The sequence below is a fragment of the Leucopleurus acutus genome (assembly GCF_964270905.1).
Source record: "Leucopleurus acutus genome assembly, chromosome: X".
Taxonomy (NCBI): Eukaryota; Metazoa; Chordata; class Mammalia; order Artiodactyla; family Delphinidae; genus Leucopleurus; species Leucopleurus acutus.
Window position 1 is genome coordinate 812,939 of NC_139148.1, and position 23,635 is coordinate 836,573.

General features: G+C 50.3%; 1 protein-coding gene across 3 annotated transcripts; it reads left to right on the forward strand.

Annotated features, from left to right (window-relative positions):
- Positions 1 to 1,058: 1,058 nt before the first annotated feature.
- Positions 1,059 to 22,438, forward strand: IL3RA (interleukin 3 receptor subunit alpha). 3 transcript variants are annotated; one of them, XM_082864278.1, is made up of 11 exons: positions 1,059 to 1,155; positions 9,262 to 9,404; positions 11,429 to 11,543; positions 13,072 to 13,204; positions 13,292 to 13,470; positions 15,546 to 15,664; positions 18,079 to 18,105; positions 19,832 to 19,952; positions 20,571 to 20,667; positions 21,847 to 21,968; positions 22,216 to 22,438. In XM_082864278.1, the coding sequence occupies exons 1-11, from the start codon at positions 1,092 to 1,094 to the stop codon at positions 22,398 to 22,400; spliced, it is 1,305 nt and encodes a 434-aa protein (XP_082720404.1). In that variant the 5' UTR covers positions 1,059 to 1,091; the 3' UTR covers positions 22,401 to 22,438. The 3 variants fall into 3 exon arrangements, with proteins under 3 accessions (XP_082720404.1, XP_082720405.1, XP_082720406.1); XM_082864279.1 differs by having other exon boundaries at positions 21,847 to 21,928; positions 22,216 to 22,415; XM_082864280.1 differs by lacking the exon at positions 20,571 to 20,667 and having other exon boundaries at positions 21,863 to 21,928.
- Positions 22,439 to 23,635: the final 1,197 nt, after the last annotated feature.

Below are 23,635 nucleotides of genomic sequence, written 5' to 3' on the forward strand. Positions count from 1 at the left end.
CAAGGGCATTTGCATGAGTGACTCAGGTGGGGGGGGGGATGGGTGGGGTCCGTCGGGAGACCCTGCCGCTGGGGCCCAGAAGGTGCAGAAGGTGGACCCCCGGGGGAGGGTCTAGGAGAGCCGGCCTGCAGAGGGGGGCTTCATGGGGACCTGGGGAAAAGCTCTGGCAGGAACGATGAGACAGCACGGGATTTAGTGACCGTAACTCGGTCTGTTCAGGAAACTGCGTTGTACTTCATGCTCTTAACTAAACTTCCTTCAACTGTTCTGTGAGCCCAGTGTTTCCTGGTGCTGCGTGGAAGGTGATTTCTGGGTTCCGGGATGGGGCTGGAGCCAAGGGTGAGCTCAAACCCCAGGGCGGGAGCTTTTTAGAGAGGCTCACACACACACACACACACACACACACACACACATGCACGCACACACACGCGCGCACACATGCACACACACACGCACGCACACAGACACACATGTGCAGACCTGCATACACGCAGGAATGCATGTACACATGCACACACAGACCTGTGTAATGTGTGTGCGCAATACACACAGATACACACATGCACACATGCATGCACACAGACATACATGCACACACAGACACACAAAGACCTGTGTAATGTGTGCACACACACAGAGACACATGCATGCATACACAGCACACACAGAGACACACAAACACATGTAATGTGTGCACACACATGCGTGCATATGCATATAGAGACACGCAGCGCACACAGATACATATACAAGACGCAGAGATATGCACACAGATACACACGTGCACACATGTGCACACACAGTGCACAGACACATAAACACAAGTAATATGTGCAGGCACATGCATATACATGCACACAGGCATGCGGTATACACGGGTGCATACACACGTGCACACACACATACGCACACATGCACACACGTGCACACACACGTGCTCACGTACGGGAGGCTCTCCTCCCGGAAGCAGCTCCCTGCGCTCAGAGCAAGACAGCCCGGGGGGCTCAGCCTCCTCCCTGCCGCCACCCCATGCGGCCACTGTCTCTTCTCTTCCAGCTGGTGCCCGCCCTCCTGTGGGAGCTGCCTTGGCCATGGCTTTCGTCTGGCTGGCGGTCTTCCTGGTGCCCGTCTCCGGCCTGCTGCCACCGGACCACGGTAGGAAAAGCCGGAGGAAAAGCCGCGTGTGGTCTGTGGGTCCCTGGGGCTGTGTTGCTTTTCAGTGAAACTGTTTACATTGGGGTCACGGTCGAGTCACTCGGCTGCCATGAGAGATAGTGCAGACACTTCCCACGTAGCCTTCCCCTCAGTCACCCCGGCGGGTTCATCTTGCAAAACTGGTACCTCACAGACAGGATGTTCATCCTGATATGGTCAAGACACTACGTGCAGAGCTCTGGGTGTAGCTACGGCGCTGGGACCCGGCAGTGTGCTTGGATGTATTGTCACCCTCTCTCTGGGTCGGAAGAACCCCGTGCAAACATTAGGGTGATGGGCTGAACTGGGTCCTCGCCAGATTCATGCGCTGAAGTCCTAACGAACAGAACCTGTCAACCGGAGTTATTTGGAAATAGGGTCTTTACAGACGTCCCTGAGTTAAGATGAGGTCACGTGGGTGGATCCCCGTCCAGAACAATGGGTGTCCTTATGAGGAGGGGAGATTTGGACCCAGGCATGGACACAGGGAGAAGCCAGGTGGCGATAGAGGAGAGATTGGGGTGATGCAGTCACAAGTGCAGGAACGCCTAGGACCGGGGCAGGGCAGCTCCCAGAAGCTGCAGAGGTTCTCCAGCTGGAACGGATTCTCCCTCTGAGTCTGTGGGAAGAACCAATCCTATAGCATCCTGGCCTCCGGGACCGGGAGATAAAAATCCAGGTGTCATGAGAGATGCGTCGTCTGGAGCTTGGACAGGCAGACAAGCAACGAGTAAGATGCTTTTGGGGCAACTCCATCCTGTTTTTCTCACATTTGTAACGGAGATTTATGGGGGGTTAGGGTGAAAACCAGGGTCTCCGTGGCGTCCAGGAAGTTCCCACCATCTTCAAGCACGGTGGTGATGGGTAGGAAACAATTCGCGACGTGATAGTGAAGTTCGACCGTGACACACGATAAGGAGGTGAAAAGACAGTGATGTAGGTTCTTAAGCTGCCGTGCCCACCTCTGACTGTCAGTGTCCGGCTGACTTCGGGTGACAGGTGTGGCTGGGAGAGAATATCCCAGGTGGGACAGGGTGCAGAGCCAGTCTGCTGCTGGTGGAGAGTGCCCACCACCAGGCAGCAGAACCCCCAAGGGGAGCCATGCCCTCGGCCCCGGGGTACGGAGAGTCTACGTTTCCTGGGCGCCCAGTAGTGAGGGCGCCCAACTCGGGGTGCAAAGACCTGGATGCTTACAGGAGTACAAGAGATATGGTGCCCTCCAGGCGGGCATGCTGCCTTGGGGAGGGTCTGCAGAGAAGCCCCTCCCATCAGGGCTTCGCTGAGTGACCGGTGGACCCGGGACAGTGACCAAGCCTCCTGTCCAGCTCGCACAACACGCACATGTGGAGCAGCGCTTCAGGCAACAGGAACAGAGTGCACCCCCTCACCACGGACGCTGGGTGCTTGCATCAGGCGCCGCGCCCTGTGCCGCTGTGATGGCCACAGCATTGCCTAACCATGAGAAGTTCGTTCCTTCCTCAAAGAGTAGTGGAGTTCAGATGGTGTGAGTGTGTGTGTGTGCGTGTGTGTGTGTTAGGGCATAGGTATCATTCTTCCGGGGACTGCTGACTTACTCAGCTCAGGCTGCCTTAACAAAATACCGTAGTCTGGAGGACTTGAGTGACATACATTTATTTATCCCAGTCCTGGAGACCAGACATCTGAGGTCAAGGTGTCCCAGGGCCACGCTCCCTCCAGAGGCTCCCGGGGAGGGTCCTTCCCGCCTCTACCAGCTTTGGGAGGCTCCAGGTGTCCCTGGGCTTGTGGCTGCCTCCCTCCTGTCTTCACAGGGGGTTCTCCCCGGGTGTGTACCTGTACCCAAATTTCCCCTCTTAATAAGGACACCAGTCAGATTGGGTTAGGGCCACAGTATGGCAGCGGGACCTCATCTTAATTAATTACATCTGCACTCACCCTATTTCCAGCTAAGGTCCCGTTCTGAGGTTAGGACTCCAGCATGATTTGGGGAGGGCTGGGGAAAGGACACAGTTCACTCCATCCCAGGGGTCTCTGTTCCATGTACAGACCCGGGATCCTTACCTACGGATGGACCTGGGAAGCTCCATCATCTCCTTGGAAGAGCTTGTAGACGGATCACACGGGAGTTTTTACAGGTCTGAGCTAAGAGGACCACACATTGCTTCTGTCCATTGCCTGGACTCCAAGTCAGTCACGTGGCCGCACCTGGTGACCAGAGGGGCCGGGAGATGCAGGAGGTCTGGGAGGGGAGGGGGCTTTCTCCACGCCTGAGGCTCCCACCCCCGCCCCCCGTCTTTGTCTGCCCCACTTGTACGGGGCTGAGGCTGCTGCCACCTTTGTGGTGGCTTCAGGCCCATGGGTATTCTGGGGTCACTGACCACGGGCAGGAAGTGAGTAGCTTTCTAGGAGCCAAACGCTGAAGGAAGCAGGGAGCGCGTTGTACCGTTCTAACATTTCCCCCCTAAGCGCCCTAAAAGTACAACGTTGGTCAAAGTGCATTAGAGAAGCCGTGGGTACAGGACACGGTGGAATAGAAGCGTTGAAACCAGACACCTTGTCTTGTTCGAATCATATGGAGAAGTGGTTAGTCCTTCCCTACTGAGTCTGAATTAGCGCCAGGATTTTCAGAGATTTATCAGGGGAAGGACGTTTTCGTCCCTGTCTAGTTTGCTGAGAGTTTTTCGTCTCAAAGGGGTGTTAAACATTGTCAAAAGGTTTTCCTGCTTCTACGGATACGATCACCAGTTTTCTGTTAAAGGGGCCCATTATAGTGATGGTTAAAATAGCCTTAAAATATTCCTGGAGTAAATCCTTTGGGTCAGGAGGTGTTACCACTTTTGTACTTTACCTGATTTTATGGGCTAGTATTCTGTGAAGGAATTTGGTGTCCAGGAGTATAAGGCGTTTTCGGTTTCAGTTTACTTCTAATGTTTTGATTTTGGTATCAGGATAACGCTGGCCTCATAAAGTGAGTCAGAACATGTTTCCCGCCTTTCCTCTGTTTTCAGAAAGTTTCCGCACGTTGTTACTATTTCTTTTTTAAATTGCTGGTGGGATTCAGCCGCAAAGCCATCTGTGCCTGATGCTTTCTTTCGGGAAGCTTTTTCATTATATATTCTATTCCTTTAATACTTACAGGGTTATTCAGGTTTGCCACTTATGTCAGTACTGCTAATGTGTGTCTTTCAAGAAGCTGGTTCATGTCATACATTGTTGAAGGTATTGGCATAACTTTTGTTCAAATTACCCCCAATTCTTCTTTCAATGTCTTTCAGGATGTGTATCAGTGTCCCCTCTTTCATTCCTAAAATTGGTCTTTTTTTGTTTTTTTCTTGATCAGTGTAGCAAGAGAGAGGTTTTTCCATTATATTGTCTCTTGTATAGCACCAGCTTTTGGTTTCCTTGACAATCTATATAGTTTTTCCACTTTCTTTTTCACTGATATTTTTTTTGTTCCCTTTATTTTTTTTAGGGATTTTGCTTTAGGCTTAATTTCTTTTCAGTTTAATTTGTTCTTCTTTCTCTAACGTCTTCATGTGCAAACTGATTCTTGAATTTAAACTCTATTCCTAACATAAACATGTAATGTTATAAATTTCCCTGTAAGCATTGCTGTAGCTGCGTCGCACTTTTTTTTCCTTTCATTTTCATTCAGTTCAAAATGTTTTCTACATTTCCTGTGATTTCTTCTAAGACGCACATGGTAATTTATCAGTATGTCGTTTTGTTTGCAAATATCTGGTGTGTTCCAGATTTTAAAAGACTGATCTTGAATTTAATCAAGAGAGAATTGTAGTCAGAGAATATATACACAGTGAATGATTTAAACCTTTTTAAAAGGACTGACACTCCCCGTGCCAGTACACGGTCTATTTTGATGAATCTTCTGTTTGTAGTTGATAAAAATGTGCATCCTGGGACTTCCCTGGTGGTCCAGTGGTTCGGACTCTGCACTTCCACTGCAGGGGACGCGGGTTCCAGCCCTGGTCAGGGAACTAAGATCCCGCAAGCCGTGCGGCTCGCCCCCGGACAAAAAAAAAAACAAAAAACAAATGTGCACCCTGCCGTCATTGGTTAGAATGTCCCCACAATGTCAATTAGGTCAAATTGTTGATATTTTGTTCAAGTCCTGTATATCCCTCCCGTATTCTGTCTATCTGTTCTATTAGACAGGGAGGTGGTGCTTATGCCTCATGTATTTTCAAAATGACTGTTGAGAGCACATATATTAGGATGAATTGGCCATTTAATCGCTTGAAATGGTCCCTTCTTACCCCCGGAAATAAAATCCTGGGATAAAATCCTAGGTTTTATACAATTGGAGCTTGCATAAAATATGCTTTCCTATTATTGCCATTTAAACTATATTTAAAGTACCTTTCTTGCAGACAGCATACTGTGGGGTACTTTTAAAGTCTAGCCTGAAAAACTTTCCTTCTCACTGGAGTGTTTAGACCATTTGCATGCAATGAACTTATTAAGGTGATTGAGTTTAATTCTACCATTTTGCTGCTTGTTTGCTGGTTTTTTTTTTTTTCAGTTTTTCTTTTTTTTCTTTTTTTCGCCCCTCCTTTCCTGACTTCTTTCCAGTTACTTTTTTAGTGCTTTTCTTGTTTTTGTGTTTTTCTCTACCGTTGGCTTTTGGGCTAGCCCTCTTTGTTCTATGGCTTGTGCGGTTCCTCTGGGATGATTCCATTCAGTACATACTCTCTTCAAATAATGTTATTCTACTTCACATAGAACATAGGAATCTCAAAACAGTATACGTTTACTTCCTGCCTCATCCTTTATGCCATGTCACACATGTACTTCTACATCTCTATAAGCCCACAATACACAATACAATATTTTCTTTTAAAGAATTATCTTTTTAAAACCTTAAAAAACTGGGAAAGCTTTCCATGTTTGCCTACATTTCTACTATTTCTGGTATTTCTGCATCTCTGCTCACCTTGGTTCCACATTCCTTCGTGAGTGTCCATCTGCTGATTTCTCCTTCAGCCACACAAGCCTTTTTTGAAAACATTTCTTACAGACCTGCTCTTCTGGCAAAAAAACAAATACAAAAATACAAAAAACAAAAACCTTTCACTTTTTGTCACTATAAAAAGTCTTTATATTTCACCTTCCATTTATCGCTAAGATATAGATTCTAGGTTGACCAGGATTTGTATTGTTTTCTTGCAGCATTGGGAGAAGTCGTTCTGGTACCTTCTGTCTCCCATTGTTTCTAAAGAGAAATCAGCAGAAATTCTTATCTTTGTTCTCTGATAGGTGCGATGCCTTTTTTCCGTTGGTTTTTTAAGATTTTCTCGATACCACTTTTTAAAAAGGCATTTGAGGATGATGCGTCTTAGCGTTTGTGTGTGTTGGTACCTGTGTGTCTGTGTATCCTAGGTAGGGTTTTTGAGCTTTCTGGGCCTGTAGGTTTATAATTTTCATTAAGTTAGGAAATGTTTGGCCACAATTTCTTCAAATATTTTTCTTTGGGGGCTTCAGCGTAGCTCATTGCCATTGTCTTCCAGTTCATCCACGTGAATTTTTTCATCTCAGATGCTATATGTTCTACCTCTAAAAATTCTGTTTGGTTCCTCCTTTATATCTTCCATTCCTCACTGCATAGTGTTCATGTTTTCCTTCAAGTCCTCTAACATATGTATAGTGGCTGTTTTAATGGACGTCTCTGTTAATTTCTTCATCAGCCACTTAGGGGACGATTTCTATGACCTGATATTTCTTCTGGTCACAGCCAACGCATTCCTGCTTCTCTGCGTGTCTAGTCATTTTTTATTGGGTGCTGGATATTGTGAAGGATGGGTTGGTGAGGGTCTTCTCTGGTTGCCTTCTTTAAGGATGGTGAGTTTTGTTTCAGCAGGCCATTCCTTTATTGGTGGGTCGCCTTGTTTTGAAGTTTTTCAAGGTGAGTCACTTTTAGCTTTTTCTCTCCGACAACAAAGGCATGACTCTTCTGGGGTCTTTACTGACTTCTCAGTGTTCAGCAAGGAATCTCCACCTTGTCCCATTGGATTGTGAATGTCTCCCACCCCAGAATACGCTCTCAGAATTGTTTGTCTTCGTTTTCAGAAAGTCTAAAAATAGTTGCTTTATATATTTGGCCATTTTCTAGGGGCTTATGGTGAGAGATACATCTGAGGCTACTTTATCATGACTGGAAGAGTATTTCCCACCATCTATAGTTTTTCAAGAGCTCTAGGGTTGAGAACACTATGTCCCTTTTCTTTCAGAGTACTGGAGGGTCACGAGTATATTGCAGTAAACACTCTTATGTGTATTTGCATTGATTTTGTTTCATTTTGTCTTTACAGATTTGCTTTTAATGTTTGCATTAAAGTTCTTTTTTATTTGTGAGCACAGCTGTAACTGGGTAGATAATAACCACTCTAAGGGAGCACAGGTAGATTTTATGGAAAACATAGTGACAGAAAACTCCCTTGTTATGTGATTTAAATATATATGGACTTATTTATATAAATATATATAATTTTATATAAGTACATTTCATATTAGATTATGAAGATTATTTTAAAATTTTAATTTTAAAATAATTAAAGTTGTGGGCTTCCCTGGTGGCGCAGTGGTTGAGGGTCCACCTGCCGATACAGGGGATGCGGGTTCATGCCCCGGTCCGGGAGGATCCCGCATGCCGCGGAGCGGCTGGGCCCGTGAGCCATGGCCGCTGAGCCTGCGCGTCCGGAGCCTGTGCTCCACAACGAGAGAGGCCACAACAGTGACAGGCCCATGTACCGCAAAAAAACAAACAAAAACAAAACAAAATAAAATAAAATAAAATAATTAAAGTTGTAAATAAAGCTACAAACATTAAAAACAAACTTAAATGTAATAAAAATACGCTAAAACTCATATTTTCTACTGCATCACTCATAGCTGTTTTAATGGTATTTGCTGTTGTTTTGGAAGAAGTGAATATAAATTCTGAGGCATAAGAATCCATTAAAAATTACATTTTCACTTGTAAGAAATTTCCCTAGGGAAGTTGTTTTTTAAGGAATAAATTATCCTTATAGGTTGGGAGACCGTAATGCCAGAAACCAGGATATTCACAGGATTTGGTCTTGCTTGTCAAACTAAGGTTGTTGATCCTGATAACTGATCACAGCGCTTGCGGTTTATAATCATTTCTGCGAAATCCTGTAAATGAGGGGTCACAGATAACAGCTGAAGAAATGTCTGATGGACCTTTATAACTTTGAGTTATTGGTCCTATGTGATTGCTTCATGAAGCAAGTCACTGATAAAACACGTGGAATCCTTTGGTCTGCAAACTCTGACCTCCGTCCCCATTGACAGCATCATACGAATATATATGTGCTTTGATTACACTTCAAAATGTATTTAGATGTACGCATTTTGGGTGGTTTTCCAAGAAGATGAGAATTCCTCTGGCACTCTGTGTAAGAACATAAATATCCTTGTGTAAAGATCAGGTCTCCTACTTTATGAAAATATATACTCCATTATATATACTTGTATATGAGTTTATATATTTTTAATATATCACATTAAAATTTCTTTTTTTTTTAAGATTTTCTGATGTGGACCACTTTTAAAGTCTTTATTGAATTTGTTACAATACTTCTTCTGTTTTATGTTTGGGTTTTTTGGCCCCGAGGCATGTGGCATCTCAGCTCCCCAACCAGGGATCGAACCCGCACCCCCTGCATTGGAAGGCGAAGTCTTAACCACGGGACCGCCAGGGAAGTCCCTACATTAAAATTTCTATTGCAACTTGCAAAGCATTCCGAATTCTCAGTCTGGAGAGCAGACACTGAGCCAACTCTCTCAGCCTGAATTGGTTTTCAGTGAAAACGACCTTCTTTGACATACATGCTTAAGAAAGGCACATTTCCCATCAACGCGGACGGCAGCGGTGATCTGCTTTTCTGACTCTCTGCCCCCATTGTTGGGAGGGTGAGCTGGTGAGCTCACTAAGGTGCTACAGATTCGGGTCCTCTGCCTGCTTCAGGCAGCCACTTCTCCGTGTGGAACTCAGCTTCCCAAGGGGTAACTGAGTAGGACACAGTTTAAGCGCTGTGTGCCTCTCTCCAGACCCTAACCCTATAGACATTTCCGATCCAGACCCACCAATCAAGAACCTAAGGATGGAGCCGGGAAGAAAAAGATTGACCTGGGACCTCCATGGAAACGTTTCCGAAATTATGTGTTTCATCAATTCAAAAGCTTTCACTAAGGTAAACCGTCTTCCCTGTACATAGCATCACAGAGACACGGGTTCTACTCCTGGGCTCAGCTGTGGAATGTGGGGTCCTTTACGGGCACTGCGGCTTGGGGCTCCTGATCTGGAAGACATCCAGAATGGTACCCACCGGAGAGGGTTGGTGTGGAAATGGGCTGAGATGCTGCAGGTAGAGAACCAAGCCCAGTTGAAAGTGAGACCTCGGGAAACACTGTCCCCCTCCACCATCCCCTGCCCCCCACTCAAATCCCCTCCTGTATCAGAGGGTTCGGAGGGCGTGAGAACTGTGACACGTCTCATGGGCAGAGGCCGTGGTGAGAATGCCAACCGCTGAGCATGTTTCATGAGAAGGACGCACCTGTCCGCGTCCTTGGGAAGAACGTTGGTTCCCTCAAATGGCTCTCAACTGAGTACAATCCAATCACACCCTATGTTAGTCCGCTTGGGCTGCTGCTGTAGCAAAGCACCGCACACGGGGCGGCATAAACAACAGACATGTATGTCCCCAAGTCCTGGAGGCTGGAATCTGGGATCCAGGTGTGGGCAGGGCTGGTCCCTCCCGAGGCCTCTCTCCTGGGCGTGTAGACGGCCCTCTCCTCCCTGTGTCCTCACGTGGTCGTCCCTCTGTGTGTGTCTGTGTCCTGATCTCCTCTTCTCATAAGGACAGCAGTCCTATGGGATCAGGACCCACCCTAATGATCTCATTTTGCTTTCATCCCCTCTTTAAGGACCCCCAACGCCAAATGCATTTCCATTAAGGGTTTGGATTTCAATATATGAGGGTTTTTTCTTTGCAGGGTGGGTAGGGCACAATCCAGTTCATGACAAACCCCTATGGGATTTTAATGGAGCTCGGCCAGTTGACCCTAAACTCTATCTGCAAGAACAAATGTTGCAGAAGAACCGAGAAATTTTTTTTAATTAGTTTATTTATTTATTTTTGGCTGTGTTGGGTCTTCGTTGCTGCATGCAGGCTTTCTCTAGTTGCGGCGAGCGGGGGCTACTCTTCGTTGCAGTGCGCGGGCTTCTCATTGCGGTGGCTTCTCTTCTTGCGGAGCACGGCCCTAGGCACACGGCCTTCAGTAGTTGTGGCACGTGGGCTCAGTAGTTGTGGCGCACGGGCTTAGTTGCTCGCGGCATGTGGGATCTTCCCGGACCAGGGCTCGAACCCGTGTCCCCTGCATCAGCAGGCGGATTCTTAACCTCTGCGCCACCAGGGAAGCCCTCTTTTCCTGTTTTCTGTTTTTTGTTTCCAAATCAATACCTGCACAGAGTTTAAAGAGGAAAATAGTCGTACGGGGTTCGTTATAACAAAACAGCAGCTTTTCAGTGAGACATCACTTTTTACCTTTTTACCCCCGATGCTGTTGTTCTAGACCTCTGCATCTCTCTATAACACAAATTCTTGATTCAGTCCGTTTGGCCAAAATGTGTTGATTTTTCTCCTAAGGGACGGGAGGCTTCACTCTCTATTTCCTATGCACAACTCACCTCCCCAGCAGTTGCCATCCCCAGCTCACACTCTCTCCTCTCTCGACAAATATTCAGTTTATTATAACCATATAAACACTATTCACACCTGAGCCATGTGGTTAATGGGGATTTTTCTTTCCTGTCTTACACAAATGTTTGTTTTCCTAAATTTAATAATTTCCATTTCCTTGAGGTTTTATCTGTTTGCCCAGTTTGTCCATCACTACTTTACCATCACATTCTTGGCCAAATGGCTAAATATCTTCTCAAAATATCAAGGCATTCTGCCAACTCTGTCTTAGAACCTTCTAGGATATTTTTTTCCTTTTGGTGAGTGATTTCCTCATTTTCATCTCCCTCTCTCTCTCTCTCTCTCTGCATACCGAGACTCCGGCTTTGGAGGTTGAGGAAAACTAAAGAAAACCTATAGTTTTCTTTCTTTCTTTTTAAAATCTAAAGTCTCAGTGTTTTATTAGTTCTCCCCTAATTATGATTGGTAATAATAATTAGGGATAGAGCAATAATAGATTGCTCTGTCTCTCTCAGGCACGGAAAAGGGCGTATTGCAGTATTCCTGACTTGTCATGCCAAGCTACAAACTACAGCATCAAGGTGACCAAAGGTCAGCCATTCTCCACGTGGATTCAGTATCCTAGTCAAGGTGAGGGGAAGATGCTCTTTCAGGGTGTTCTTTGCTTTCAATCATCTGTTAGTGCTCTGAATACCAAAATAATGGCTTTTACCTTGGATGGGTCTCCAGGGACATAGCTTCGTGGGAAAAAGACCATCTCGGAGGGTCTCACGCAATTTCACACACGGCACCTGGCTGAATGAATGGAGCTGTAGAAACATAGAGCGGTTTTGTTGTTGTTGGTTTTTGTGTTTTTGCTTTTTTGTTTTGTTTTGTCTTTTTAGTTTGAGAACAGAGTTTTATCATTTTCCTCATGCCAAGCAAACAGATTGTCTGATCCCATATACGGTTTGGACAGAGAGAACACAGTAGCAAGTCTGAACACCTCCTGCGCTCTTTGTCAGGAAGTTGGAATATCACAAAACTGTGCTCTTCTGAGAATGGGAAAACGAGGAAGATAAACTCTGGCTCCAAATTGTTGGAAATACAGTTTATGTTGTTGGATTTTTCTTTTCCCCTTTCATTAAGAAAAAAAAAAATGGGGCTTCCCTGGTGGCACAGTGGTTGAGAGTCCGCCTGCCGATGCAGGGGACACAGGTTCGTGCCCTGGTCTAGGAAGATCCCACAGGCCGCGGAGCGGCTGGGCCCATGAGCCACGGCCGCTGAGCCTGCGCGTCTGGAGCCTGTGCTCCGCGACGGGAGAGGCCACAGCAGTGAGGGGCCTGCGTACCGCCAAAAAAAAAAAAAATGTTTTCCGTGACTCTAGCTGATCCACGTTTCATCCAAAATACGTCACTTCTTAAAAATAGGGTTCTGATGGCAACGGACTTTAGCTGAGGAGTAGCTAGTAAGAGAAAGAAAGAAAGTTCCAGAAGACTGTTGGGCGTTTCTTAGGCTTAGGGTTAGGTGGGCAGGGTTGGGGGCAGGAGGGATCCGGTAAGGGTATATAGGGTCACGGGGGGCGGGCCATGGGCGGGGAGCCTTGCAGGGAGGGGAGTTGTTACCACTGCAGAAACGGTAAGCGCTACATGGATGTGTCTATTATTTCTTTTCTTTTCTCTTTTTCTTTTTTTGCGGTACGCGGGCCTCTCACTGCTGCGGCCTCTCCCGTTGCGGAGCACAGGCTCCGGATGCGCAGGCTCAGCGGCCATGGCTCACGGGCCCAGCCGCTCCACCGCACGTGGGATCTTCCCGGACTGGGGCACGAACCCATGTCCCCTGCATCGGCAGGCGGACTCTCAACCACTGCACCACCAGGGAAGCCCCTCTATTATTTCTTAGAACCGCGTGAGAATTCACAAGGATCACCAAAAAGAGACTCACTTCAAAAACTTTTTTTTTAAATTTTATTGACGTATAGTTGATTTACAACGTTGTGTTAATTTCTGCTGCCCAGTAAAGTGACTCAGTTATACATAAATATCCTTTTTCATATTCTTTTCCATGATGGTTTATCCCAGGATATTGAATATAGTTCCCTGGGCTCTACAGTAGGACCTTGGTGTTTATCCGGGACTCAGTTTTGGGTTTTTTTTTTCCCTCTTCTTTGCAAGCCCAGAAGGGAATCCCAGGGCGGCTGCAGAAAACCTGACCTGCTGGGTTCACGACGTGGATTTCCTGACGTGCAGCTGGGCGGTGGGCCGGGAGGCCCCGAGGGACGTGCAGTACCATCTCTACCTGGAGAACCTGGAGTAGGTGTGGCCTTGGGCTCGCCGGGGCTCCCCCGGGCTGGGGCGGGGGCTTCAGGGCCACTCGTGACGCAGCCGCACCCCTCGCAGCTCCTGCGAGACGTGGCCGTGCTCCCAGTACAGAGCAGATGAGCGAGGAACAAACGTCCAGTGCCGTTTTCACAACATCTCTGTGTTATCCAAGGATCAGACGCGTTTCCTGGTGAATGGTACCGGCGGCGGCTCCAAAATCCCCTGCTCTGCAACGAGTGATAGACTAGCCAAAATCGGTGAGAAAATGTGAGCCTGCTTCGTGTGCCGTACTTCCGTGGAGATGCTGCCTGCTGTCCTGAAACCGAATACCCGAGGCTGGGCGCTTAGATGGCACACTCCTCTCCCAGAGTCCTGGGGGCTGGGAGTCGGAGGTCGGGGCGTGGGCACGTCAGTTCCTGGCGAGACCCTCTTCCTGGCTTGCGTGTGTGCTGTGTCCTCACACAGTGGAGAGCGAACTCTGGTGCCTCTTCCCCCACTTCTTTTTTATTCTTATTTCTTATTGGGGTAGAGTTGTTTTACAGTGTTGTGTTAGTTTCTGCTGTAACGCGAAGTAGAGTTCCCTGTGCTGTACGGCAGGTTCTCATTAGGTATCTGTGTTACACATCTTAGTGTACGTATGTCCATCCCAATCTCCCAATTCATCCCACACCCCCTTGCTCTGATTATAAGGGTACTGATCCCATCATGGGGGCCTCACCTTCAGGACCTCATCTAACCCCGGATTGTGTCCGAAAGGCCCTGCCTCTAAAGCCGTCCCACTGGGCGTCAGGGCTTCCGCACGTGAATCTGGGGAGACACAGACACCTATCTCACAGCAGCTGCTCTGTGTTCCCTGGACCTAAGGAAGCATTTCCAGAACACACCAAGCAGATGGCGCTGTGCCCCCCATCCACCGAGGACAGCTGCACCATGAGGCTGGGGGTCTCACACGGGTCGCCCCTCTCCAGGCCCTGTGTTCAAAAATAGCTCAAAAATAGTTATTCTTTTTGTTTGAATCTATCGACGGCAGGTTTTCAGGACACAAAACCCATCTTAGCAAAGCTCTGTCAATACTTTTTACTTTAAATTAGACCCCACTGCCCCCCAAACTAGGACAGCTTCAAGTCCCATGAAACCTGGCCCCTCACCACCCTGGCTGGTCCACGTGTAGCAGGGAAGCATATGAGCGGAGAGGTGGGTGCAAAAGGGGAGAAGATGGGGGCCTCCGGTTCAGAAGCCGGGATGGGCCTCCTGCCTTTGTCTGTGGTGTCCCCCCGGCCCGGGAGCCAACCTCACTCTGATGCCACGTCCCTCACACACCACGCACCCCTGGGCGAGTGCAGCCCTACACGTGTAGCCCCGCCCGCAACTCCGCACTGTGCTCCGGCCCCAGCCCTGCTGTCCACGTGGGGTGTCCACGGCCTGGTTCCCAGCAGGGGTGGCGGGGTGGTGCCAGCCCGTGTGGCAGTGGGAGTGGAGGTGGCCGGAGGTTTGAGTGCACATCAGTGGGGGGATCCGGGACTGGGGACCACCCCATGGTGAGCCTGGGCAGACACCAGTGGGGTCCTGGCGGGGGGTCAGACCTGTAGACCTAGGCGCCGTCCCTCAGGAAACTGATGGAGCCGGAATCAGGGATGCACAACACCCCAGGGAGGGCAAAGGGCGGAGCCCTGGGACAGCCCACAGAGGGGGCCCGAGGGTCCTGGAGGAGCTGGGTCCCACGCTGGGGGTGGCAGGTGAGAAGGAAGCAGGGGGTGGGACCCGGTCAGAGTCCAAGGCGGGGGCAGAAGATTCCGGGTGAACTTTTGGGAGTGGGATTGGCGGCCAAAGTCTTGGGGGCAGGACTGGCCCCGGGCAGCTCGGGGAGGGGCCAGCTGCCCTGGAGGTGGGGTCTGAGCAGAGCCGATTGGTCCAGTGGGCAGGAGGGCGGGACCTTGCAGCTGGACCGCGCTTTGCTCCCCCTGCTGGAGAAGCGTAGCCCCAGGGACTGGAATCGCCGAGAGGGAAAAGAACAGCGCTGCTCTGAGGGGTGTCCCTGCACAGACGAGAAGAAAGCTTTGCAAGGGCCTCCGAGTGGGTGAGGGGTCCCCCCGGGCCAGTGTCTGAGCTGGTCCGCAGGCTCAGTGACCCTAATCATGCCAACAGTTTTCTCTCACTTGTCTCTGTCTCTTGATACTTTTTAACCTTGGAATGACATTTTCTTCTCTTTCCCCCCACACCCCCCCAGCTTGTAGGAGGCCTCTTTTAAAAGTATCTCTGGGCGGGGGGGGGGGGGGGGAAGAAATTCTTTTTTGATGTGCTTTACTCATAAAAGTGTTTTTTTTCTCCCTAGAGGTATTAGCTGCTCCCAACATCACTAGCAGGTGGTGTAACCAAAGCTACTTGTTCATGCAGTGGCAAGTGAGGAGTCACCTTAATGATGACTTCAAGTATGAACTGCAGATACAGAAGGTAAGCGGTTTCCTGGGTGGGCATCTCTTATACTCTTACATCCCCCTGGACTCCGGGGCTTTGGGGGTAGGTGAAACATTCAAAACAAACAAACAAAAAAAAACAGAGGAACTGTAAAATAAATGAGCTTTAGCAAAACTCCAAGTGTTTGGCCGTTTGAGTGACACCGCTGACGTTGGAAAGGAATCAGAATATGGAAGGGAATGCTTGCATACTTTCGTCAGGTTTGGGGTAGAGGAGGAATGTTTACCTGTCAACACGCAGAAGATAACCCTACAGAAAAAGAGCAAAAGGTTGAAACAGCCACTTGGTGAAACTCTGTCTGACCGTATGTCACAGAGCCTGCAATTCCCCTGCGAGAAATGAAACCAGTAGCCCCCCAAAGATGGGACCTAAGTGTTTGTAGCACCTACGTGTATAATGGTCCCTAAACAGGACACAACCCTAGGGAAGGGATGAACAAAATATAGCCACGCAGTGGAATCCTAGCCACCAAGAACTGGAGGGTCCCTTGTGTATGTTTAAAAGTGTCATAAAAGAAACAATTTACACAGGAAAACTCAGGATGCTCTGTAGGGACAGATCTGAGGGCTGGGGCAGGGGCGCAGGGAGGAGGGCATATGGAGGAGAAGCTGGAGGGAATTTGGGGGTGATGGACACGTTTCCTGTATTGTGCCGGTTTCACGCACACGTTTGCCAAAGTCAGCAGATTATATGCTCTGCTGGTGTGCTTTGCTGTACGCAAATCATACCTGAATAAACCTACTGTTAAAAAAATATGCTGGAGATCACCGGTATTCTATACTCAGTGGCTGGCATAGTTATTGACTACGTTTATTTTTCTGTGCGTGTTACATTTATTTATACTTTACACTCAACTTTCTCATAAGCCGAAAACTGCTCAAAAAAATGGAGTCAATAGGTTAAAAAAAAAGGGATCAGCTATTTTTGAGCTAGGTGGTATTTTGTACTTAATTGTCTACTTGTAATTATTTATTGTTTATGTATTTATAGTCAATAACTGCTTGTACTCATTTTTTATTTTATTGAAGTATAGTTGATGTACTCTGTTGTGTTAATTTCTGCTATACAGAGAAGTGATTCAGTTATACCCATATATGCATTCTTTTTCATATTCTTTTCCATGATGGTTTGTCACGGGATATTGAATGTAGTTCCCTGTGCTACACAGTAGGACCTTGCCGTTTACTCAATTTTTCTATAAACACAAAACTATTCAAAAAAATCTATTAATTAAAAAAAGACCGAGCACTTTGAGTCAATCAGTATTTTATACTCAATTATTTGCTTATATTTATTACATTTATTTTTTATCTATGTTCAATCACTGCTTATACTCAATTTTTCCACAACCTTAAAACTACTCAAAAAATCTATTAATTTAAAAGACCAAATATTTTTGCACTAATCAGCATCTTATACTCAATTATTTACTTATATTTATCTTTTATGCGTATTTACCTGTTTGTGTGTATTTATTATTTATATTCGTGTTCTGATTATTTCATACTCAACTCTTCTATAAACCTAGAACTGCTCAAAAAATTAGTCCATAAATTAAAAGAAAATAAGTAGTTTTGAGCTCATTTTTATACTCAATTATTTACTTATATTTATTCATTATGTCAATGTATCTATATACCTATGATTTATACTCAATTACTGCTTATCTTCAAGTTTTCTGTAAACCCAAAACCACTCAAAAAAAGTCAAGTCTATTGATTAAAAAGACCAGATATTTTTGAGGTAGTTGGTATTTTATACTCTACAATTTACTTCCATTCACTATTGCTGTCTACTGACTTATGTACTATATTTCTTATTTAGACTCAACTAGCGTATGGTCAATTTTTCTGTTAACCAAAACGGCTCAAAAAAAGCAAGTCTATCAATTTTATTTTTTTCATAAAAGACTAGGTACTTAAAAAACTTTTTGTTTTTAATTGAAACATAGTTGATTTACAATGTTGTGTTAGTTTCAGGTCACAGCAAAGTGATTCAGTTACATACACATATTAACTGTATATGTCCAGTTATATATATATATATATTTCAGATTCTTTTCCATCATGTTATTACAAGATAGTGAGTAGAGTTCCCTGTGCTCTACAGTAGGTCCTTGTTATTTATCTATTATATATATAGAGTAGTGTGTGTCTGTTAATCCCAAACTCCTAATTTATCCCTCCCCCAGGTACTTGTTAGTTCATCGATATGTTATACTCAGTTACCTCTATTTATTATTTTTGTGTACAGAAGTATCTATTTATTATTTCTACTCAATGACTGATTATTTTATCCTCGACTTTTCTGTAAACCTGAAGACGCCCTGACAAATGACGGCCCTTCCTGGGGATGGGGTCAGGCACCCATGCTCTGCTTTTCTCTTACAGGGTACGGAGCTCGCCTACAAACAGGAGGTGGGTGTCCCCCGCCCCCGCCCCAGTCTGGCATCCCAAGCGCAGGCTCCTTATGTCTATTACTGTCCAGTGACTCTGAGATGAAGCTCCCCGGTCCATAGACCGGATGCCATCACCTGCCTGGTGCTGCCCTAAAGGTCCACCCCCTGGCCCCCAAATCCCTCAGGATTCGGTGGGAGTGTCACCACGCCCTAATTCACTATCTAACTGCCTCCAACCTGCGGAGGCAGCTGCTTCCGTACCGCAACTACCGGCCACAGACCCCATGGCCACCGTCTCTCCTTTGTCTCTCTCTGTCTCTGTCTCTGCCTCTTCCTCCCGTCTCTGCCTCTGTCTTCTCGGGGCTTCTCCTCTGTGTCTGTGTTTCTCCTCTTCTGTGTCTTAGAAGGACCCTGTCATTGGATGTAGGGCCACCTTCCTCCAGGAGGACCACATCTCAGACCCTTCACCTCATCACATCTGCAAAGACCCTTTGTCCATGTAAGATCCCATTCACGGGTACCAGCTGTTAGAATATGGACTTATCTATTGTTTTAGGGGATATGATTCAAATCAATACTAGATATATGTGTGTGTGTATATACAGAGGACCACACAATGTGGGCAACAGACCTTCATTCTCCCTCAGTCCTGGGGACCAGACGTCTGAGTGAGATAAAAGTGTCCCAGGGCCGAGTTCCCTCCGGAGGCTCCAGGGGAGGGTCCTTCCCGCCTCTTCCAGCTTCTGGGGCCTCCAGGCATCCCTGGGCTTGTGGCCGCATCCCTCCCATCTCTGCCTCTGTCTTCCCGGGGCTTCTCCTCTGTGTCTCTCCTCTTCTGTGTCTTAGAAGGACCCTGTCATTGAATGTAGGGCCACCCTCCTCCAGGAGGACCTCATCTCAGACCCTTCACTGCATCACCTCTGCAGAGACCCTGTTTCCAAATAAGGTCCCAGGTTCTGGGGGTACGACTCTTCTTGGGGGGACCCCACTGAATGTTCTACAGGCTCCATTCTGCCTGACACCCGAGATGCCACCACTCTTCTTGACCTCACCAGCGGTGGCCACCACGAATAATGACCTTCTAGTGATTAGAAAGAATATTTTTATTTAGAAGCCAAGAACCTGGGCTGAGACGCAAAGGGAGCTTGCGGTTCCCGGCCCCTCTGAGCACCAGGCATCTTCCTGTCTCCCAAGGGGGGCTGGCCGGGCTCTCTCTTGGGTGGCCGTCTTAGTTCCCTGGGGCAGCCGTACTGGGTGACTGAGAACCACAGACATTCACCCTCCCCCAGTTCTGGAGACCAGACGTCTGAGGTCAATGTGTCCCAGGGCCACGCTCCCTCCAAAGGCTCCAGCGGAGGGTCCTTCCTGCCTCTTCCAGCTTCTGGGGGCTCCAGGCATCCCCAGGCTTGTGGCCGTATCCCTTCCATATCCACAAGGTGTCTCCCTGTGTGTATGCACGTGTCTGTCTCTGAGTTTCCCCTCTTTATAAAGACACCAGTCATAGTGGCTAGGGGTCCACTGTACCCTATCCGATCTCCTCTTAACTCATCACATCTGCATCAACCCTATTTCCAAATAAAGTCGTCTTCTGAGACGCTGAGTGTTAGGACCCCAACACGTGAATGTGGGGAGGACCCACTCAACCCCTTGAAGGCCCCATTCTTCCGCCACGGACTGGGAATGGACTTTCCCCTCTACTTTCTTTTTTTTTTTTTTTCCCCCCTCTACTTTCTTTTAAACTGCAGATCTATAAAGCCTTCTTGGAGCTGAACAATCCTGGGACCTACACGGTGCAAGTAAGGGCCAGGGATGCCACCTTCTCCCATTACAAACCTTGGGGCCCATGGAGTGTCCCCCAACACTTCGGTGAGTGGGAGGGTCCCTCCTGTCTCTTCCAGCTTCTGGGGGCTCCCGACGTCCCTGGGCTTGTGACCGCCTCCCTCCCGTCTGTGATGGTGTGTCCAAGCTGTCCCATGGCGCTGCGCCAGGCGCGCGGAGCCGGCTATCGCCAACACTCTGAGTTACAAGACAAACCTTTTAATGCAGTTTAAAAAAAGAATCGAAATTGAGGCGAAAAATCCATATATTAAATTCAAGAACTAAGGCAGCGCGCACCCAGGACGCAGCGTGGCAGGGAGGGAGGGAGGTGGGGAACAGACCAACCTTGGCCCCGCCCCTCCCGATGGGCGTGGCTGACGCCCCCTCCCCCCCGCCCGCGACCCGAATTGATCCGAGGGGTCGGCGCTACCAGCCCCCAACTCCAAGTGTCGGTCGGTGGTCGGGGGGCATCGGGATTCTGGCGACTTGGGAGGGATTCCCGCGGGGCCCGGCCCGGTGCGCAGGTGGCCGCTGTCCCCAGGTGGACGGCGCTCCTGGACGCGCCCCCCGCCCCCCGTGCCGGCCACCTCCTCCCCGAGCCCCCGTGGAGGTGCTGACCCCGGACCTCCCGGGACCTGCCCGACGCGTCCCGCCCCTCTTCCCTAGTGTGTGAGGAGGGCGCGCGCCTCCCCGTCTGGCTGACGTCTTTGCTGATCGCGCTGGGGACGCTGCTGGCTATGGGGCTCGTGCTCCGGTTTTGCAGGTGAGCCCGCGGGCCCCTGGTTTGCGCGGTCGTATTCTGGAGTGCGATCCGCAGGCCACGCAGCCCGCGCTGCCCACTCTCCGCCGCCCCCGCCCCGCCCCGTGCGCCCGTGCGTCTGGGCTGCGGGACGCGCCCCCGCCAGTCGCAAGCCACCGCCTCTCGTCGCCCCAGCGGTCTTTTGCCAACCAGAGCCTGGTTTCTGCCACCTGGTCCCTGCCGCCCGCGGAACCCAAGGAGCCGGGTCCCCCGTGCAGCACCCTGCGGGCCCCTCCCTCCCCAGCACCTGTGTGGGGGTCTGCTGGTCCCCACATGCCCGCGCTGTTCGCTACCTCACACCTCACCCCGACGCCGCCCCCTCCGTCCCTCTGACACCCGAGATGCCACCACTCTTCTTGACCTCACCGGCGGTGGCCACCACGAATACTGACCTTCTAGTGATTAGAAAGAATATTTTTCTTTGTATGCCAAGAGCCTGAGCTGAGACGCAAAGGGAGCTTAAGGTTCCAGGCCCCTCTGAGCACCAGGCATCTTCCCGTCTCCCAAGGGGGGCTGGCCGGGCTCTCTCTTGGGCGACCATCTTGGTTCCCTGGGGCAGCCGTAAAAACGACCCTAGAAAAGGAAGCTCCTCCGGACGGGGCTCCGGGACCCCTCCCCAGCCCGGCAGGCAGCAGGCGCGCGGCAGCGTCAGCCAGGCCGGTTGCGGTCCCTTCCACAGGCCTGCGTGCTGAGCCGAAAGGGTGCGCCCGGCCCCGCCCGGCCCCGCCCCGCCCCGAGCGCCGGCTCCTGCCTCGTCTGGCTGCTGGCTTCACGCCCACCCCTCCCAGCCGCTTCAGGCAGAGCCGCCCCGCCCAGGGGCTTGGTTTGGGAGCGGATGGGACGCCGCCCCAGGGAGGGGACCACCGGCTCGGCGCGGAGGCTGGGGGGGGGGGAGGTTGCCATGGTGATAGGATGGGGTCTCGGGAGAGGTGCCAAGGTGCGTGCGGTGCAGCTGACTGAGCAGATGCAGCTCTGCTAGGGCTCCGCTTTCTCATTTCCGCACGTCTCCTGCAGGGACCCCTCCCAAAGGAGGCTGCACTCCTACTACATCGGGGCCTCGCTGGGGCTCTAGTGGACGCCGCGTCTCCCCTCCGCTGGTGGGTGCGGGTTTCAGAACAGGTGTCTCTCTCTCTCTCCTCCGAGGTTCTCGGTGATGCAGAAGCTGTTCCCTCCCATCCCTCACATGAAAGACCACATCAATGGCAAACTTCAGAACGGAAGGACGGTACGTGGTGTCTCCCGCCGGGGGACACATCTGGTGCCAGGTGCCTGCAGCCCCACCCAGGGAGCAGGGCACTGCTGGCCCTGGAGGGTGGCCTGGGAATGTGATGGGCAGGGGAGGAGCCGGCTCCGGTCCTGTGGCACGGGCGGTCACCCCGAGATGCGGGTCCGGGAGCCCCTGGGGAGCCTCCCGCCGACGTGTGTTCTGCGCTGGCCCTGCCCCTGGGGCTTTCCAGGGTGCACTTGCCCCCACGGTGGCTCTGCACTCACCTCGCCTCCCTCACCCCGCAGATGACCTGGGACCCCGACCAAGACAGCCAGGAGGAGTGTCCAGTGGCCGAGGTGCAGGTTCTGGGGGAAACATGAAGCTGGTGCAGAGGCCCGGTTTTCCGCCAGGCAGAGGGCGCACAGCCTGCTCACGGCAGGTCGTGGATGTTTCAAGCGGGGTCAGGGATGGGAAAGCCCGGTGCAGTTGACACGGGGTCACCTCGAGGAAGAAAGAACAAAACATGTGTTGGGCTCATGTCTCATGTCACGGCTTTTTTCCTCATCCGTGACCCCTGGAAGTGGGGGTCACCCCCCAGCGCCGCTGAGCCCCACGTTCCAGCCTCCTGGACTTGGCCAGTGCTCGCACGCCCACATGCCCACTGGGTTTGCTCCTTCCCAAGTCCGTTAAGGGGCCCTGCCTGCCTGGTTTCTCTGTCTTGAACTGTTTTCTTGCTGCATTTCCCCTTTGTAAGCCCCTTAAATCACTTGTGTGACAACGCGGGGCCGGGGGGGGGGTGGTGTCTACATCCCTCCCCTGGCTACGTGTGCGACCCCAGGGAAGGCACATGGGAGACGGGCGTCAAGGCGGCAGGAAAGGGGGTGTCAGGGCAGCGTGGCCTGTGGGCCTCGGGGACCCGCAGGCGCAGAGGTGTGGCCCTGCGTCCAGACATGGTCGTGGTGGGCAGTGAAGGCACCCACCTGTACACCCACGGAAAAGGACGCCCATGTGCACTGCCTGGCCCCCGGGAACCCGAGTCTCCAAGAGGCAAGGCTTCCCTGGAGTACTTCTAATTTCGTTCCCTTGTTTACGCGCTTAATATGTCAAGTTCTGTAGCAAAGAATTCACACCCAACGGCAGATGCAGACTTGCTAGCGTTGCGGAAGGCACTCCTGCTGCGTCTGCAGGATGGTGCACAGTCTATGGGCCTAAATGCACACGGGTGGAACCGTGTCCCAGGTGTGACCCCGGCAGTCAGCACAGGTCTGGGTAGACAGACAGACGATGTCCCAGTTCTAAGTGACTCCACCCCAAGGGCTGGGGCACAGGTGGGTCAGAAGCCCAGGCTGCTCCTCAGGACTCCTCTGTGGAGCCGGGGCTGGCGGGACCCACGTGAGCGTGTAGCGGCCGGTGCCGTCCTGTCCCCCACCCAGCTCCACTCAGGACTCCTCTGTGGAGCCCGGGCTGGCGGGACCCACGTGGCCGTGTGGCGGCCGTGCCGTCCTGTCCCCCACCCAGCTCCAGCAAGGTAACCTTGGGGAAAGCCAGCTCCAGCTTGGCTTCTCTGACCGACCTCACCCTGGGCTGGAGATGGAAGCTCTGCTCTCCGATGAACTCAGCCGGCCTCGGGGCGGTCCTGCTGTGGCCTGCAGCTGGCTTCCCCTCTCCAGCCCCTGCAGCGGACCCGTCTGACCTCTTCAAGGTCACTTGGTGCTGGAAGCTCCA

What these genes read in the sequence shown, in the direction of transcription:
- IL3RA (XM_082864278.1), top strand. Translation starts at nt 1,092, where the DNA reads ATGGCTTTCGTCTGGCTGGCGGTCTTCCTGGTGCCCGTCTCCGGCCTG. An exon ending in CTCGTGCTCCGGTTTTGCAG is followed by an intron (nt 20,668 to 21,846) that starts GTGAGCCCGCGG and finishes CTCTCCTCCGAG; the next exon opens with GTTCTCGGTGATGCAGAAGC. An exon ending in GGGGACACATCTGGTGCCAG is followed by an intron (nt 21,969 to 22,215) that starts GTGCCTGCAGCC and finishes CTCACCCCGCAG; the next exon opens with ATGACCTGGGACCCCGACCA.